The 19,329-nt window shown below is 42.1% G+C and overlaps 2 protein-coding genes across 5 annotated transcripts; one reads left to right on the plus strand and one right to left on the minus strand.

Annotated features, from left to right (window-relative positions):
- Window positions 1-1,158: 1,158 nt before the first annotated feature.
- On the plus strand, window positions 1,159-12,034 carry LOC139559933 (AP-1 complex subunit sigma-3-like). Of its 4 annotated transcripts, none has more exons than XM_071376404.1 (6): window positions 1,678-1,979; window positions 9,104-9,282; window positions 9,629-9,737; window positions 9,930-10,067; window positions 11,172-11,231; window positions 11,420-12,034. In XM_071376404.1, the coding sequence occupies exons 1-5, from the start codon at window positions 1,977-1,979 to the stop codon at window positions 11,217-11,219; spliced, it is 477 nt and encodes a 158-aa protein (XP_071232505.1). In that variant the 5' UTR covers window positions 1,678-1,976; the 3' UTR covers window positions 11,220-11,231; window positions 11,420-12,034. The 4 variants fall into 4 exon arrangements, with proteins under 4 accessions (XP_071232508.1, XP_071232505.1, XP_071232506.1 ...); XM_071376405.1 differs by lacking the exon at window positions 1,678-1,979 and adding an exon at window positions 6,038-6,356; XM_071376407.1 differs by lacking the exon at window positions 11,172-11,231 and having other exon boundaries at window positions 1,159-1,979.
- Window positions 12,035-13,303: 1,269 nt separating this feature from the next.
- Window positions 13,304-18,886, minus strand: LOC139559816 (secretogranin-2b-like). The gene is made up of 2 exons (XM_071376182.1): window positions 18,739-18,886; window positions 13,304-15,546 (listed from the first exon to the last, which is right to left on the minus strand). The coding sequence occupies exons 1-2, from the start codon at window positions 18,869-18,871 to the stop codon at window positions 13,736-13,738; spliced, it is 1,944 nt and encodes a 647-aa protein (XP_071232283.1). The 5' UTR covers window positions 18,872-18,886; the 3' UTR covers window positions 13,304-13,735.
- Window positions 18,887-19,329: the final 443 nt, after the last annotated feature.

Genomic DNA, 19,329 nt, shown 5'->3' on the forward strand with positions numbered 1-19,329 from the left:
GACATGTTGGACAAAACCCACTGAGTCGATGATGGCTCCGAAAGCCTTTTGGAGTGGGTCTGTGGACTTTTCCATGTGAATATTAAAATAACCAAAAATTAGAATATTATCTGCTATGACTACAAGGTCCGATAGGAATTCAGGGAACTCAGTGAGGAACGCTGTATATGGCCCAGGAGGCCTGTAAACAGTAGCTATAAAAAGTGATTGAGTAGGCTGCATAGATTTCATGACTAGAAGCTCAAAAAACAAAAACGTAGTTGTTTTTTTGTAAATTGAAATTTGCTATCGTAAATGTTAGCAACACCTCCGCCTTTGCGGGATGCATGGGGGATATGGTCACTAGTGTAACCAGGAGATGAGGCCTCATTTAACACAGTAAATTCATCAGGCTTAAGCCATGTTTCAGTCAGGCCAATCACATCAAGATTATGATCAGTGATTAGTTCATTGACTATAACTGCCTTTGAAGTGAGGGATCTAACATTAAGTAGCCCTATTTTGAGATATGAGGTATCATGATCCTTTTCAATAATGGCAGGAATGGAGGAGGTCTTTATTCTAGTGAGATTGCTCAAGCGAACACCGCCATGTTTAGTTTTGCCCAACCTAGGTCGAGGCACAGACACAGTCTCAATGGGGATAGCTGAGCTGACTACGCTGACTATGCTAGTGGCAGATTCCACTAAACTGGCAGGCTGGCTAACAGCCTGCTGCCTGGCCTGCACCCTATTTCATTGTGGAGCTAGAGGAGTTAGAGCCCTGTCTATGTTGGTAGATAAGATGAGAGCACCCCTCCAGCTAGGATGGAGTCCGTCACTCCTCAACAGGCCAGGCTTGGTCCTGTTTGTGGGTCAGTCCCAGAAAGAGGGACAATTATCTACAAATTCTATCTTTTGGGAGGGGCAGAAAACAGTTTTCAACCAGCGATTGAGTTGTGAGACTCTGCTGTAGAGCTCATCACTCCCCCTAAGTGGGCGGGGGCCAGAGACAATTACTCGATGCCGACACATCTTTCTAGCTGAAAACAGTTTTCAACCAGCGATTGAGTTGTGAGACTCTGCTGTAGAGCTCATCACTCCCCCTAAGTGGGCGGGGGCCAGAGACAATTACTCGATGCCGACACATCTTTCTAGCTGATTTACACGCTGAAGCTATGTTGCGCTTGGTGACCTCTGACTGTTTCATCCTAACATCGTTGGTGCCGACGTGGATAACAATATCTCTATACTCTACACTCGCCAGTTTTAGCCAGCACCATCTTCAGATTAGCCTTAACGTCGGTAGCCCTGCCCCCTGGTAAACAGTGTATGATCGCTGGATGATTCGTTTTAAGGCTAATACTGCGGGTAATGGAGTCGCCAATGACTAGGGTTTTCAATTTGTCAGAGCCAATGGTGGGAAGCTTCGGCGTCTCAGACCCCGTAACGGGAGGAGTAGTGACCATAGAAGGCTCGGCCTCAGACTCCGACTCGCTGCTTAATGGGGAAAACCGGTTGAAAGTTTCTGTCGGCTGAATGAGCGACACCGGATGAGCATTCCTACAGCATTTCCCTCCAGAAGCCATGAGAAAGTTGTCCGGCTGCGTACAACTTTCTGCATACTAACCTCAGTAGCCACACTGGCAATGTAATTTTAAACACTTTTAATTTAGCACATTTTGCATCCGTAGGCTACAAGCCTAGTACAGTAGTCACCTCAGATATGATCAAAGGTGCTGTATAACTTCCGAACAGGTGTAATGCTGACAACCAATCCAGAGGCAGATAATTGGTGACGTGGCCTCCACAGGTCTATTCCTACAGGGAAGAGGAGTTGTTCTGTTTTTCTTTCCTCAGGTCGAAGACAGCGTCCAGGGTGGAACGACGACAGCTATGCGCTCTTCAAGTTGTCTGACCCGCTGTGCGAGGGTGAAGTTATTTGACTAACTTTTAGTAATCATTAACGACTGGAATTTGACTCAAACTATCCTCAAAATGGTGAGTTCGTTTTCAGGTACACGACCCGTTGTTCTAATTTAGTGATGATTCAGAATATTCCGACAGTCCACTGGACTACACCTGTCGCTACCACAAGGTGATTGTGTCTGACTCAGTTTAAACTGTATACCGGATTGGTATTTGTAATTCATCGTTTGCCCTCTCTATACACTATAATTATCTTGACACAATTGTGTAGTTTATTTCTAAATGTTAGGTGTGTTTTGAATGAGTAAAGTATTTCTGCTGAAGCGACAGTCGGAAGTAAGTTGTATTTCCTCGAACTGCACTCCTCTGCGGAACAGGTTTCGTCGCTTGGCTGGTGACTCTGCAGCCATGGTGACAGTTGAAACCTGGTTCAGGCAGGTGTATTTGGCTATACAGGCTTAGGCGTCACCCAGGTAGCAAAAATAGGTGTTTTTTTTAGGTGTTGGATTGGTTGTCTAAACATTCTGAATGTATTCAAATACGCGTTCGGTTTTTGTTAAAGTGTAGGGGACAGATTACGTTTTGTAAACTTTTGTCATAGGTGTCATCAACGTTTGGTTAACGTTTATAGTAGGTGTATTTTACGACGTTGGTTGGGTTTCAAACGTCCAACGTTGTCCATTGTTTAACAAAATTTGGTAATAGGTGTTATATGCGACCATGGCTTCAACTAATAAAGACAGGAAATGTCATATATATATATATATATATAACCAGCAAGGAAATACAATATAAAACTGTTAATGACTAACTATAATTGGATTGGTAATTATTTACATGACTGAAAAGGGAACTTACAGATAACATTTTATTTATTTAACCAATAAGGAAATACAATATAAAACTGTTAATTACTAACTATTGATGAATTATAATTGGATTAGCTGATTCAGGCTGATTTGAGGTAGTATGTAGATATGGTTAAAGTGACTATGCATATATGATGAACAGAGAGTAGCAGTAGCGTAAAAGAGGGGGTGGTGGGTGGGACACAATGCAGACAGCCCGGTTAGCCCATGTGCGGGAACACTGGTTGGTCGGCCCAATTGAGGTAGTATGTACATGAATGTATAGGTAAAGTGACTATGCATATATGATAAACAGTAGCAGCAGTGTAAAAAGAGGGGCACACAATGCAAATAGTCCGGGTAACCATTTGATTACCTGTTCAGGAGTCTTATGGCTTGGGGGTAAAAACTGTTGAGAAGCCTTTTTGTCCTAGACTTGGCACTCCGGTACCGCTTGCCATGCGGTAGTAGAGAGAATAGTCTATGACTGGGGTGGCTGGGGTCTTTGACAATTTTTAGGGCCTTCCTCTGACACCGCCTGGTGTAGAGGTCCTGGATGACAGACAGTTTAGCCCCAGTGATATACTGGGCCGTACGCACTACCCTCTGTTGTGCCTTGCGGTCAGAGGCTGAGCAATTGCCGTACCAGGCAGTGATGCAACCAGTCAGGATGCTCTCGATGTTGCAGCTGTAGAACCTTTTGAGGATCTCAGGACTCATGCCAAATCTTTTTAGTTTCCTGAGGGGGAACAGACTTTGTCGTGCCCTCTTCACGACTGTCTTGGTGTGTTTGGACCATTCTAGTTTGTTGTTGATGTGGACACCAAGGAACTTTAAGTTACCTAGCATTAGTGTTGAAGTAAACAAACATGGCTGTACCCATGAAGTAGACCCTTCGACAGTTTAATGTATAGTTAGGCATAGCTACTGCTGTTACTTTGCTCATGTTTTGCTTCATAGATTACTACGGTATTTAGCTAGACTAGGCTAAACATCCAGCTGTTGTATTAGCGAGCTACGATGGAGTCGATCATACAAAATAATTATTCCGAGAAATTACAATGAACATTTTCATGTAAGTAAAACACTTGTTGCGTACTGTTAATGAACACAAAATATCTGATGAACTCCACCTGTCCTTCCTTTGATCGGTATTTGTTGCCCCCCCTCTTTGTGGCATCTGCTGCAGACCTCTGAATGAGATTGAAACGCATCATAATTCTGTTTAATTAGTAGTAAAGCAGCACAATATGGTATTATACTGTAGGTCTAGGACAAGGAGGCCAATGGATTCTGGGTAAATAGATGCTGGTTGTCTTCTGATCTATAAGTAAAGAAGGTTCTACTAGGGTGTCCGGTGTAAATGTGCATCGACTTGTTGTGACACTTAAGAGTTAGATCTTTGAATGGCAACTTTTTTTCTCCCTTTCATACTGAACTGTGACCACAGTCTGCTGGTCCCAATGTGCCCTATCAGCCTCCACAGTCTTCCCCACTGTGTTGAACCCATACTGAGATAGGATGTCGAGTAATTAAGAATTTAATTAGGACTGGCCACCCAGAAGAGGACTGGCCACCCCTCATAGCCTGGTTCCTCTCTAGGTTTCTTCCTAGGCTTTGGCCTTTCTAGGGAGTTTTTCCTAGCCACCGTGCTTCTACACCTGCATTGCTTGCTGTTTGGGGTTTTAGGCTGGGTTTCTGTACAGCACTTTGAGATATCAGCTGATGTAAGAAGGGCTATATAAATAAATTTGATTTGGTATGTCTGACAGAACCAATGAAAAATGTGACCTACAGTAGTAGCCCTATAATACTTTGTCGGCCTGTGTTTATCTTTTTGTGTTGAAGTACCTCCTGTGAGAGCATACCAACTGTTTGCGAAAATTCTCCTCTGTTGACATCCGCTTACACAGAGGCTTCAGTCAGGTCAGCCACAGAGTCTAACGGTGATGGGAGAATGTCGAGGTCCTCAGCTATGGTCGATGGCCTTGTAGCATTAAGGAGCCTCAGTTGCTCTCGCTGGTTCCCATGTATAATGTCTAGTTTCAGCAGTACCTGTGTCTGGAAGGCTTAACAAGACGTCAACATTGATTAGAATGGAGACGCATAATTGTGTCCTGGACGAGCTGTTTTTTTGCAGAAAGGAGGGGGAGTTGCTATTTTGCCAAAAGCACTGTTAAATCACAGACCAAGACATCATTGCAATTATCTCCTGAGACTGAACAGCACTTGCGGATGCAGATTCCTTTTGTTGGAGACCTATGAGGATGGATAGGAGGTTTAGCGTAAAGCAATTCGTTCATTCTAAACGGTGCATTATGACATTTCAGAAAAACACACCGGTTTTGGTTGAGGGGAAAATAGAGGGATGTGTTGATACTGTTGGGTACTACTAAGAGAGGTTGACTGTACTGTAACAGATATGTAAAATTCTTACTGGATGCTACAGGTAACGCTAGTTCACCAGTTGTTGTTTTGCCTGGTAGGCTTGTATGAAGTTGTTGGATAAAGATTGGATAAAACTCTGGTATGTGAATTCAATATGCTATTAGTCAACACCAAAGATAAATGGACAGTGACGCACATTGTAGATCTCTACTTCTCCACCTCAGATTTGAAATGAATGTAATTTGACGATACTCTATATACACTATATGGCCATAAGTATGTGGACACCTGGCCATTACACCTATATGAGCTTGTTGGACATCCCATTCCAAAACCATGGGCAGTAATATGGAGTTGGGCCCCCTTTTGTGGCTATGACAGCCGCCACTCTTCCGGGGAGGCTTTCCACAAGATTTTGGAGTGTGTCTGTGGGACACAGTCATGCTGGAACAGGAAAGGGCCTTCCCCAAACTGTTTCCACAAAGTTGGAAGCACCCAATTGTCTAAAATGTCTTTCTATCCTGTAGCATTAAAATGACCCTTCACTGGAGCTTAAAGGCTCAGCTGGATTTATGCACCTGTTAGCAATGGGTGTGGCTGAAACACCTGAACTCAATCATTAGTAGGGGTGTCCACATACTTTTGGACATATAGTGTATGTCACTGTCCAAAATGTTGGTAACTCTTTGTAGGCCTTTCCTTTTTGCGGGATATATTTTGGGTACTTACAAATCATAAGAAGCATGATTTATTTGGCATTGCATTGGGCAAAAATTCGGTTCGTTGTGAAATCATAAATATTTTTTTCCATATAAGACACGTTGTCCTGATATCTGGGCGGTAGGGGTAAACAAAGGTTTCTCTGGAAAGCAGGGTTCCATAAAGAACTCATCTATATCAGCTGTTTGGTACAGCTGGCTGGAGGAGGAAGACTCTTACGAAGAGTGAGTTACCAAGTGCTACAGCTGGTTCCTTGACTGGCTGGTTGGCAGGCTGTAACTGTAGGCAGAAAACAGAGATTGGCATGTTTCAATGCAAGGTGACTTGATCTAAGTTACGTCTAAGTTACGTTGAAACATCAGTGTCAGCGAACACACCCGGGGCTTGGCTTGAGAAATCCGAAGCAGCAGTAACTTACTTGGCAAAAGGAGAATGATGATCCGAGGGACACGAGGCAAGGGAGTAACGTTACGGCTGGTTAACTAGCAGAACGGTAAAGTCAGTGTTAATAAGCCTAGTTGACTCCTAACGTTAGTCAATTTAGCTAGCGTTACGTTAAGTGAGTCAACGGAGTTTGGTAAGCTAACGTTAACTTACTTAATGTTAGCTAGCTAACTTCAGGCATTCAGTTGTTTAATAATCGAACATCAATACTGATTACATAATCTAATGTTACATGTTATCACACATACAAATGACCCATTGACCCGACGACTTTACTGCAGTGAATTCGCTTAAGTGACGGTAAAAAAAAAAGAAAGTATTTTTGGCACTCAGGTGATCGCGCGTATCGGGTTTCCGCAAAAAGTACCAAATTCCTACCTATTGGCTATGTTGAAATGGGTTTCAAATACATTTATTTTGAAACGTTAATTTTGAAACTTTCTGATAACGTTTAGAAACATTGGCCAAGAGTTCCCCTTTCATTACGTGTCAAACAGTACCAAATCTCAACCTATTGGCAACTTTGGAATATGTTTCAAATATGTTTATTTAGGAATGTTGGGAGAAACATTGTTACGTTTGTTTTTGCAACACCAATATACAACCTGTCTCAATTTAAGTCCAATGTTGGTTTAGGTTCCAGGAACGTTTTGTGCTACTTGGGAGTAGCCTATTTGGGACTCTGAACAAAGTATCTGCCGTGACCTTTCAATATCTTTTAATATACAGTATCTCTAAATGAAATTTTAGAAAGGTATGGCGTTTTCATTGTAGAAAACCTTGCTTTTCTGAGTAAACTTTGGGGTCTATATTATTTATGTAGCCTACACTGTCTGTCCTTCCTTGTCAAATTGAAGAATCCCTCAAAGGTCCCTGAAATATGAATATTTTATTTTGCCTTTCATTGACAACGATACACATCAGCAGTGCAAGGTTGAGAAAAAATATTTATTCTGAGAAATTAACTTGAACTGTATTTTGTATTCTGTATGTACTCTATGTTCTTGTCAGACCAAAGAATGGATCAAATGTCCCTGAATATAAATGGATTTGCTGGTGTTGCCACAGGTGGCTCACTTCAACAGTTGACAACAATACACATTGCCCAGATATTCAAGTCAACAATTGCAGGAAAATGAAACCAGAGAGCCTTTTGCCCTAGTCACTCAGATTCTAAAACAAAGATCACGTTGGACATCTAGCTGAACAAAGCAAGGAAATGTACTCTCTAAACAGTACGAATACATCTCCTCAACTCTTTTGGAAACAAAACCATAGACCCAACCTTTTGTTAGATGCTATCTGCTTACTTTTTAAAATGTTTTTTTATTTAACTAGGCAAGTCAGTTTCAAGAAGAAATTCTTTTTTTACAATGAACTTCCCCTAACCCGGACGACGCTGGGCCAATTGTGCGCCGCCCTATCGAACTCCCGATCACGGCCGGTTGTGATACAGCCCGGGATCAAACCAGGGTCTGTAGTGACGCCTCTAGCACTGCTTACCTCCACCCCCCCCCCTTTTTCTTTCATCTCAGGTTGAGGTACCTTTTTATCCCTCCCCGTCTTTCCCTTTCTGTCTTTTTCTCAATTTGACTTCCCTTTGTATTGTTAGGTTAGTAAATTAACATCTTTACTGGACTGCCTCAAACAGAGCCCTTGGGGTGCCCTTTGCCCTCCTTTGTAAAAAAAAAAAAAAAAGGCGTTTTATTTTTTTTACTGATCTTATTTTATTTTTGGTCTCTTCTCACTTGTAGCTTCAAATGCAACAAATTGTTTATCAAATTAGGTAACTTCTCAAACTCGTGAATCTTGGAAAAAGTCCTTTAGCCACCGCGAGTGAGGCAGTGCGTTGCTCCACTCGTCTTTGTCGCGTGCACGAGCTGTCCATCGGCACCGAGCGGTGAGTTTGAAATTAATACTGCCAGTAGTAGGTTCCTTTGGATTGCTAGCACGTGTTGTCTCCCGGTCAGGGACAGGATATTAGCTAGGATATTTGACCGAGTATCCTAGCTAACTAGCTGATTCATCTAGCCTACATTAGAGATGATCAGATGATCTAGCACACCCCATTAGTATTTATAGGAAAGATACTTCACTAATTCCCTTTTATCTTTGGTTTTAGCTTGCTTAGCCTACAATGTGTGATGACTGTGTTTTTGCAGAAAATTAAGGCCCATGATAAAACAAAGAATTTGGCTACAGGAGCAGTAGGAAAGTATGAATAGAATTGAAGAATGGGGGGGCAGCCTTACCAAAAGGTTTATGCATGGTGTTGATGGGGCTCCAGGGAAGAGCGAGTTAATACAGGGGGCCTTGTATACAGCTCGAGTCAGGCATCATTCGGTGACTCGCTGTGTGTCTGATTTTTCAGTTGAATACGCAGATTACTTTTATCCATATTCTTTTATCCATATTCTTTTAAATAAACACAGATTCAGTCTGGCCCTACTCATAGATAACCACTATCTGACATGACAGGGTTGGTGTACTGCATGCTGTTATTGCTGAATTGTCAGTGTTTACTTGAAGGAAGGATGCATTCTCAAAATATTGGAACCCAGCATCCTTCCTGGCCTATATTTCTCTTTCTCCTCTATGTGCTCTCAATGCGGTCATGTATGGCTCAGTTGGTATAGCATGGTTCTTGCAATGCCAGGATTGTGGGTTCGATTCCCTGGGCCACCCATACGTAAAATGTATGCAAGCGTGACTGTAGGTCGCTTTGGATAAAAGCATCTGCTAAATGGCATACGTTATTGTTGTATTACTAACCTTCTGGTGCATCTTGTCCTGTAGATGCATTTCCTGCTGCTCTTCAGTCGCCAAGGCAAGCTCCGCCTCCAGAAGTGGTTCACGCCCATCCCTGAGCGAGAGAAGAAGAAGATCGTCAGGGACATGACCACCATGGTGTTGGGACGGAAACCACGCTCCTGCAACTTCCTGCACTGGAAAGACCTGAAGATCGTCTACAAGAAGTGAGAAGGGGAGTGTACAGGAGGGAGGGGGAGGGGAGATGAATAGCAAGCGGTGTGCTCTCCTCTCCTAAGGTTGCTTATCAAAAGACTAAAGTGGCTTCCTTCTTCATATTCAATAATCTGAACTCTAACTGTATTGCTGTATTACTCTGTTATTCCTCTCACCCTCCCTCTCTCACCCTCTCTCTCTCTCTCTCTCTCTCTCACCCTCTCTCTCTCTCTCTCACCCTCCTTCTCTCTCTCTCACCCTCCTTCTCTCTCTCTCACCCTCCTCTCTCTCTCTCTCACCCTCCCTCTCTCTCTCTCACCCGCTCTCGCTCTCTCGCTTTCTCTCTTGGTACGGTAGGTATGCCAGTCTGTATTTCTGCTGTGGTCTGGATGCTGAGGAGAATGAGCTGCTAGCCCTGGAGGTGCTGCATCGCTATGTGGAGCTGCTGGACAAGTACTTTGGCAACGTATGATTCTCTCACACAGCACTCTATTTGTTTCGATCTCTCTCTCTCTCTCCCCTCTAATTTCCTCCCCCTATTTATCTTTTTCAACAAACTGCATTGCCTGCAAAGTATGTATTTAACACCGTAAACTGATTTGTGCTAGACTCGACTCTACATCTTGAACCTTGGGTACTTTTTTCTTCCTCTCCCAAGGTATGTGAGCTGGACATAATCTTTAACTTTGAAAAGGCTTACTTCATCCTGGATGAGTTTCTGTTGGGGGGAGAGGTACAGGAGACGTCCAAACAGGTCGTATCCCGCTCCATCGAGGCCTCAGACATGCTACAGGAGGTGAGTGAGAGACCGCGCTCAAGGTAGATGTTGCCCATGACACAGATCTAGGATCAGTGTTTTCTACTTCCAATCTTAACTGAGACTATTTGGGGGAGAATTGCAAAAAACTAACCTTAGATCAGTGTCTAGAAGCAACATTGTAAACGCTTTATCTTATGGTCTGATATTGACCCGTTTTCTTTACATATGATTTGCCTGGTACAATTATTATAGTTACATAATTAACCTAATGTTTATTTAGGATTTAATGCACCATTTAGTAACAAGTAGTTACCAATTTTAATGAATTCGTTTAAAGTAGGTACTGAAAAGTACCTATTTTACCCTATAATTCCTTAGTAAAAACCTGATGAAAGTGGACTGTTGAAATGGTGTCAATGTCTCATGGGTTGAATGTGCTGTTGGCTGACTCCTGATGAGCTCTCTTCTCCTGTCTCATCGCTAATAGGCTTCCTTACATGACTCATATTAACTGGTTTACTTATGGCTCTATCCTCATTCTGTCTCTGTCGGTCTCTGTCTGTCATGAGCGACTGAACCAATTTAGATTCTTCTCGCTCTCTCGTTGCTGTACGTCTGCTTTGGCAGGGGCTGTCTACTCTCTGTACTATCCATCCAGCCTCTCTGTGGCGCTACAGGCACTAAGCGACACTGCATGGCCCTTTTTGGTTTTACTTAGGGATGGGTATTTGAAAACTCGTACTCGGCATGTTATTGTGAAATGGGGAGGGGGTTTGCGGTATGCTATTGGTCGTGCCAATTACTGGTTGTTCTGATACAACTGAAAAGGAAATGTTACATCATTTTACTGCACTTGACATAGTCCATAAACAATAAGTTAATCTTAGAATTTTACATTTTGTCAGCGCTTATAAATTCCACCTGCTAAATTGTTGCATTGTGAGTGTTGAGTACTTTTATTTGACTATTAACAAACAAATACATACCTTGAATCGAGTACTCGCGCCCATCCCTAGTTTCACTATCTGCTTGCTTAGGAAATACAACTAACATTTTGATCCTAGTCTCTATTGCATGCTATCTGAACAGTTGCATCATCACTCATTTGATTCTTCATCACCTTCATCATCATTGCTTTAGGCTGAGGTTGACAACAGTGATTATGATCTGGAGCTTGGATGGCCTTGAATTTGGACAAAGGTTAGAGGCTAATGATTGTGATTATATTAGTAGCATAGTGCCGTGTGTAAACGTTCTATGCTTATGTCTTAATGGATGTGAGCTACATACAAAGATGTTATGTAGGTGTGATGGAATATTCATGACATTAAAACAAGGCTTGTTGATATGGAGATCACACAATGAATTTGTCCATCTCTCCTCTCCAGACCATGGAGGAATACATGAGCAAGCCTGCGTTCTGATACTGGAACCGGGGACCTACACACACAAGAAGGAATGTGGAATAGAGGACCTTTCCAGAACTGGAAGTCTTCCTACTCTACGGAATCCATGGAATTACGAGTTCTAGAATTCTATTTCTATGATGGAATCTGTCTGCTGAGGTGGGCAGGACATTTTATCCTGGATTGAGTGTTCTAAATACTGCTTTATTTTTCCTCGTAAGATAAGGATGAGACTTTAGCTGTTATTATTGATATGATCACCCATCCCCCTGGATCCTTGAAGTAGTTACTGAAAACTGGTTATAACAATCCTAATAATATCACCACGAAGTGCTTTTGAATCAATTCTTGATTTCTTCAATGACATGTTGTGCATGTAAGATGTATATGGAAATTGAATTTAGAATATGTATTTGAAGTTGAGTTTTAAATGAATCTTTTAGACTAGCCTTGTTTTGTATAATCTTGGTTGGGACTAGCCTTTTTGGAAAGGGAATTATTTATCTGGGTGAATGTTACTGTTTGTTTTTTATATAACTAATTATTGATTTTGAATGTTGAAGACTTTTGGCATTAAAGTGTATTTTGATACCTGAATCTTCTGGGGATTTGTATTTCTGTTGTCGGCTAGACTATTTAATGTTTGTCATTTGTTTTATCTGCGGTAGATGTCCATGGTCTTGAAGTTTGATTTTCAAACTATTTCACTTAAGCGCGCGATAAGCATTGATAAAACAAGCACATTTATCTGTATATTTTTTATTTATAGGCAGCCACTGACACTTTAATCGTACATCTAATTCTGCTTCAACATTATTTAGGTCCAAGCTTGCTCTAGAAGAATGAAAAGAACATGCGCTTGTGGAATCCATATACAGTTGAAGTCGCAAGTTTACGTACACTTAGGTTGGAGTCATTAAAACTCGTTTTTCAACCACTCCACAAATTTCTTGTTAACAAACTATAGTTTTTGCAAGTCGGTTAGACATCTACTTTGTGCATGACACACGTAATTTTTCCAACAATTGTTTACAGACAGATTATTTCACTTATAATTCACTGTATCACAATTGCAGTGGGTCAGAAGTTTACATACACTAAGTTGACTGTGCCTTTAAACAGCTTGGAAAATTCCCTAAAATGATGTCATGGCTTTAGAAGCTTCTGCTAGGCTAATTGACATAATTTGAGTCAATTGGAGGTGTACCTGTGGATGTATTTCAAGGCCTACCTTCAATCTCAGTGCCTCTTTGCTTGACATCATGGGAAAATCAAAAGAAATCAGCCAAGACCTCAGAAAACAAATTGTGGACATCCACAAGTTTGGTTCATCCTTAGGAGCAATTTCCAAATGCCTGAAGGTACCACGTTCTGTACAAACACCATGTGACCACGCAGCCATCATACCGCTGAACTGAAAAAGAGTGTGCGAGCAAGGAGGCCTACAAACCTGACTCAGTTACACCAGCTCTGTCAGGAGGAATGGGCCAAAATTCACCCAACTTATTCTGGGAAGCTTGTGGAAGGCTACCTGAAATGTTTGACCCAAGTTAAACAATTTAATGCAATGCTACCAAATACTAATTGAGTGTATGTGAACTTCTGACCCACTGGGAATGTGATGAAAGAAATAAAAGCTGAAATACATCTTTCTATTCTGACATTTCACATTCTTAAAATAAAGTGGTGATCCTAACTGACCTACAAATGGGAATTTATACTAGGATTAAATGTCAGGAATTGTGAAAAACTGAGTTTAAATGTATTTGGCTGAGGTGTATGTAAACTTCCGACTTCAACTATATATAATCATCAATGTAGGTCTAGTGATCAGTGTATTATAATAAGACAACAGAACGCAGCAAGAAGAAAATAATACCGCTAATGCTTTATTAGTCTCCAACTTGTCACACATTATTGAGCACATACAAAATTGTTTAGAAATGAGCATATATATATACCACAACAACCGAAAGAGTCCAACAATTACAGCGCTTGCAGCATCAGGGGGTTGGAAGGCAGGATGGTGACGTCTTAATCTCTAGCCTATATCAGGGAATGACATTTTCACAACGTTACAAGATTGGGAACTCACAAACCCAGATATATACACTACACACACACTGCCTGCAGCCCAGCACACTGATATACGTTATATATATGTATATATATATATAATATATGATTTCCTTTACTATATATACACATTTTATGTAAACTAGGAGAATGGTTATTGATAGTATAAACATTATTTATTTAGTAGAGGATGTCTTAAGTCGCTTGTCTTCACGGCGTAGCCTACATTCCAGCAACCGGTTTTCCGTGATGCTCCTTTTCCTCCTCCGTTTCTGGAGCTGCGGTCTCCTGTGGAACCTGATCTTTCACCTGCATCTCCGCGGGCTCCACTACCTCCTCATTACCCTCTGAATCTCTCTTTGTCATTGTGTCCGCTTGGTCAAAGTAATCTTTCATGGCTTGTTCGTATAGCTCGTAAGGAAACTGTCCGGTCGCCTGAGATTGGGTGTTGCGTTTGCTGATCGTGCTGGGGTACTTAGTTAATATTTTGGCCGCCAGAAATGTCATCATCTCATCTTCGTCCGCCTCATCATCGTTGTCAGATTCTCTCTTAAAAGGCATCTTGTTGAGCTCCGACATAAATAAGTTTTCCCTTTGGCCGGATGAGGATGGGATTTTTGGAGCAGCCATGGGAGGCGGTGCTGGTGCTAAAACTCTCGCCGGGGCGGGTGGTGCTGAAACTCTGGGCGGGGAAGGGGCACTCTTGAGCGTCCGCCGACTCACAGGATAGTCGTTGCTGATGGTTTCCATTTCTACGATATTCAGGAAGTTTTCCTCGTCCATGTCTTCAGGAGCGTTTTTGACTGGCAGTCTCCGGCTGTAGTATCTGATCTTCGGTTTGCTGCTGGTCCTGTAGCGGGAGATGGCTTGTGGGTGATGGTCTAGTTTTCTGATTTCCTCAGTGATCAGCATGTCGATAAGGTCCTCAGGGGGGATGTGGAGTTTGAGGGAGATCTTTAACAGCTCGTTCAGGGCCCGGGGGTCCACCAGGGGGTGGCGGATTAGTCTCTTTTTTTGCTCTCCGGCTTGCCTCTTGGCTGTCTCGTGTTCGCTCATTCCCAGGATCTTCAACAGGTAATAATCTACTAGTTTAGTATCTTCCTCTGGGTCCTCTTTATTCTGGCCGGCTCTGCGCTGCATCTGCATTCCGTCGCCCTTCTCTTCCTCCTCCTCGTCATAGTTCTGCTGCAGAGCCCTGTCGAACTCCTCGTGGCTCCTGTTCACCACCTCCTCAGTCTCGACATTCTCCTCTACAGGAATCCACTCCTCCCCACCCGCCACGTCCTCGTAGGCCAGGTTCCTCAGACTGAATAAATCGTCGTCGTCGTCAAAGATTTGGCGCTTCTGGTAGTTGGAGGTGGATGGTTTCCCCAGCTCTTTGAAGATCGATCGCAGGTTGGTGAGGCTCTGAGGGGTGTATTTTTCCTTCAGGTCCTCTGCTGCGCGCTTGGGGTTGTCTCTATGTTCCTCGTCCTCGAACATCAGCGGGTACTTCTTGTGCGGCCTCGGGAAGCCACCGTAGGCAGGCGTGTTCACGGGGCTGCCTGTGCTCGCGGAGGGGTGCCTGTGCACGCGGCGGTCATTCCCCGGCACCACAAGCGCGGGTCTGGGGGGACTAGCGGGCTGCTCCTGGAGGGTCCTGAGCAAAGCTCTCACCAACTGCTCAGCCGGGATGTCCTGCTGCCTCTGGGCCAGCGGGGAGGACTGCCTTTCGGGTGCACCTTCGCCCTGGAGAGAGGCGAGCTGGAGGAGGACGCGGAACTTCTCCACCTCATCATAGTCTTTTGTTGGCTCCTCTCTCTCTTGACCACCGTCTGTCCGCTGCTTCAGGCTCTCGATGTACTCCAGGGCTTTGATCATGTCGGAGCTGGGCGGGTAGACGGCGGGTTGCAGTTCTTCGGCCTCCCCGCCTCTGAGCCTGTGGTAGCGAGGGCGGGACGCGCCCTGCACAGAGAATGCATGGAGGAGGAGGCAGGCGAGAGCAACAGCTTTTCCTGTGGATAGTTTGAAGAGTGACAGCATCTTATTACAGCCTAGAGAGAGACAAAGGGATGAGTTCAATACAATGATATGCCTGAACACAGGGGTGTCAGGCACCCATTATTTTAGAGGGGGCACAAAGTGTTTGAAGATGGGGGGGGGAGTTGGAGAATTTATCATTTTTGAAACACCTGAAACAGGTTTTTCCTGCAATCTAGAGCCATAATCATTATTTTTCTGCATAGGTTATCTAAGCAGACCTCTTTACCTGTTCAATTATCATTTCAATAAATGATGCACATTGATTCTGTAGCCCTTTCCTGCAGTCAAATTACCTAGCTAGTGGACTCATGGGTGGAATGTTATTCATATTTGTAATAATTTCATAATTAAAAACCCGCCGAAAATCCAGTGTTTATATTTGAAACGGTTTTGTTATATTTCAGTCTTCTGTGATGTATATAAAGTGTAATATTGGGAAGCAAACTCAAAATTGAATACATTTCAACCCTATATATGACATGGTACAAGGTGTCTTCTTTTTTTTAAGCCCATAACCATGTGTGTGAGGTGTATACTTCTGTTTCAAGTAGATTTGTTTAAGACCCTGATTTAGCCCACTGCAGTACAATTAAGTAACTGTTATGCTTTAGGCTTTTAGCACAACTGCCATACTTGTATATGGTATCACAGCCCAAGAATTAAAGCATTTTTTGTATTTTCTGAACTTTAGCAGCCTTGCCAGCAGGCATGCTAGCTAAGACACAGATATCCGTTTTCTGCCACATCAACAGAACACCAAATTATGGAATTTCTCGGAAGAATGGTGTCGCATCCCTCCAATTGATTTCCAGAAACTTGTAGAATCTATGCCAAGGCACATTGAAGCTGTTCTGTGGGCACTTTATGTTGGTGTTTCCTTTATTTGGGCAGTTACCTGTACTTAGACAAGCTATTCTAACTTGATTGATAGTTTGAAATAGCTTGGTAGCTAGTTATGAGGTTGGGAGATTGGGAACCTGTCTAGCTGGCTAGCTAAAGCCAACTTAAAAATTGCTAGGTGGCTGGTATTACAAAGAAACAACAAAACATTTGTTTTTATTTATTCATCAATAAGGAATAAATAGACTGCATAGCTTGATCAAATGAATTTGCAAACATACATCCTGCAAGTCCTGCCCATCACCAGCAGCTAAAATCAAATCAAACGCTCCTCCACTGATGATACTGTCTGTGTGACAGGTTAAAGGAAATACTAATAGCCTGTTATACATTAAAAAGTATTAGTAAATTCATAGTATGTGAGGATCTTAAAACATCTAAGGTTAAGAAGATCATGCATTCAGTATTAGTTGATAGATTGATAACATTTATATAATTCTGTTAAAATCCGTCAAGCATACAAAGGGTACGAATTGTGAGAGGAATGTGTAAACGTTATGTTGATTCCTTTATGTTGTCGTGGATAAAAGTGCTAATCTGTGATCTACTAAATGCTCTTAATCTATGAGCCTGAGATCGATTGCTCTGGTCTCCACTCAAGTTCACGGAGAATTCGCGGTCTTTTTCTCATTGCACTAAACGTTCAATGAGTAAACATTCCGTATCACTATCGTGATTCTTTCTACCCTTTTTCAGGTACATTATTGATGATTAAAAAGAGTAATTTAAATGTAATAACTTGATAACATGTCAAGAGTGTTTAAGGTTTGTTTAGTAACATGTTGAGGAAGTTGGTTGGGTTTGCAGAGAGTAATGTGAGCCGTGCTCAGTTGCAGCTAGCTTCGTACTGCTAGGTACTGCTACGTAGCTGCCATTTTATGTCGATTGTGAATGAACGTGTGCGCTGTTGGTAAGATGTTTTGCGGCGTTATTTGTGTGGTTGTTTTTCAAACACTTTGTTGCCTGTTGATGAATTGTGTTATGGTTTACTGAGTTAAAGCTTTGCTTGACAGTTATATTGAAAACAGTATTTGTTTCAGTGATGTACAGTGTATACTGTTATGATTTGAATAAGCCTTGTACCCTACAAAACCTATCGTTCCTGTAGATCTGTTGTTCTGTAAAATGTGTTATTTATGTAAAATGATTGCACTAAACGTTCAATGAGTAAACATTCCGTATCACTATCGTGATTCTTTCTACCCTTTTTCAGGGGTGTAACATCTGTATGCACTAGAGTATCTAGCATCCTGTCTGGCATATTTACATTTACATTTAAGTCATTTAGCAGACGCTCTTATCCAGAGCGACTTACAAATTGGTGCATTCACCTTATGATATCCAGTGGAACAACCACTTTACAATAGTGCATCTAACTCTTTTAAGGGGGGGGGGGGTTAGAAGGATTACTTTATCCTATCCTAGGTATTCCTTAAAGAGGTGGGGTTTCAGGTGTCTCCGGAAGGTGGTGATTGACTCCGCTGACCTCGCGTCGTGAGGGAGTTTGTTCCACCATTGGGGTGCCAATGCCATATCTTTGCTCCATGGTGCACCTTGGAAGGAACAACTTAATAGGGAGGGTGTGCCCCCTCGCAAAATACCAAAATACACTGACAGATCTTTTTATAAATAATTATGATAAATCATGGGCTTAAAAATGAAGGTTAGTAATTAATTCAACATCTGACAAAAAACCTATGGGCTGCACATTTTTTTAATTTTTTTATCTGAGATGTTATCTTTACAATTCTTAGAATCTACTAATACTCTTTAAAAATAATAATTATTTTAATGAAATGTCCCCAATGTCAGTTCATTGATAATCCATAGACTATAAGTGGTTATTCAATGTACAAATTATAAAAAGTTGGAGAAGTGGGCTATATTTGCGAATCATTCTGTTTTAAATGACTATAGCCTTACATCACAGGATGAGTCACTGGCCGTTGTCAGGGCAACCTTTAGCTTGTGGCTGCCTTTCTCCAAACCTTCATCTCTATTAAAACCCATATTAAACCAATTTCGCGAGGGATAGAATCAAAATTACTTCACATCGCAATTTCGCCCAGTGACAAAATACATGAATAGACTATTTGGCATTCATCACAACAACACACAGCTATCACTTATTCAAATAAATTCCAAATGATTGCCGAGATCTGATAAGAGATAGGAACTTGAGCGAGGAGAGATGAGGAGAGACAAAATCAAAACATGGAATGCTAGAAAGCCCACACATGAACCTACAAAACATCTTAGTCTTTGTTTGAGACATGATAAAAGTCATACGCATGAATTTTTACCTTTGGCAAGATGCTCAGACCGGAGTAGTGAACGTGTATAGCATCTCCTCCCAGTCTCAGGACGAGCGGTTCTGTTTTCAGCACCAGGACAGCTCCCAGCAATATATGAAGCAACACCTGATTCGCGCGTCATCACAGCAGCACGCACGCAATAACCAGTCTTTGGAAATCCATAATTATACATTATTTAGGCTTATGATATGGCATGCTAAGAATGCTAATGTGCTAAAAATATATATGGATGTTGTCTGTTTCTAGCTGTATCAATTCTTATCTAAACTTTAGCTTTGTGAAGGCCAATAACTAGCAATTTGACAACAATTCGTATAGCATTTAATTGTGTAGCTTCATTTACCACCCTATTCAGATTGCAATTCTTGTATTTGCTAATGAGGCACACATTTACTCAGCAACTAATTAGCTTGTTTATTGACATCCATTGCAATGATTTGCACTAATGGGATTACAAGAACAAGGCGTCACAGGGTGTTGTCGTATCCTATCCTATTATATCCGTCCCTCTCAGGAGACAAGGAGTTAAATCCCCAGCGATGACTCACTCACTGAACCCACCTCCGAGGAACGCCGAAA

Source organism: Salvelinus alpinus, chromosome 30, assembly GCF_045679555.1.
Source record: "Salvelinus alpinus chromosome 30, SLU_Salpinus.1, whole genome shotgun sequence".
In the NCBI taxonomy this organism is placed as follows: domain Eukaryota; kingdom Metazoa; phylum Chordata; class Actinopteri; order Salmoniformes; family Salmonidae; genus Salvelinus; species Salvelinus alpinus.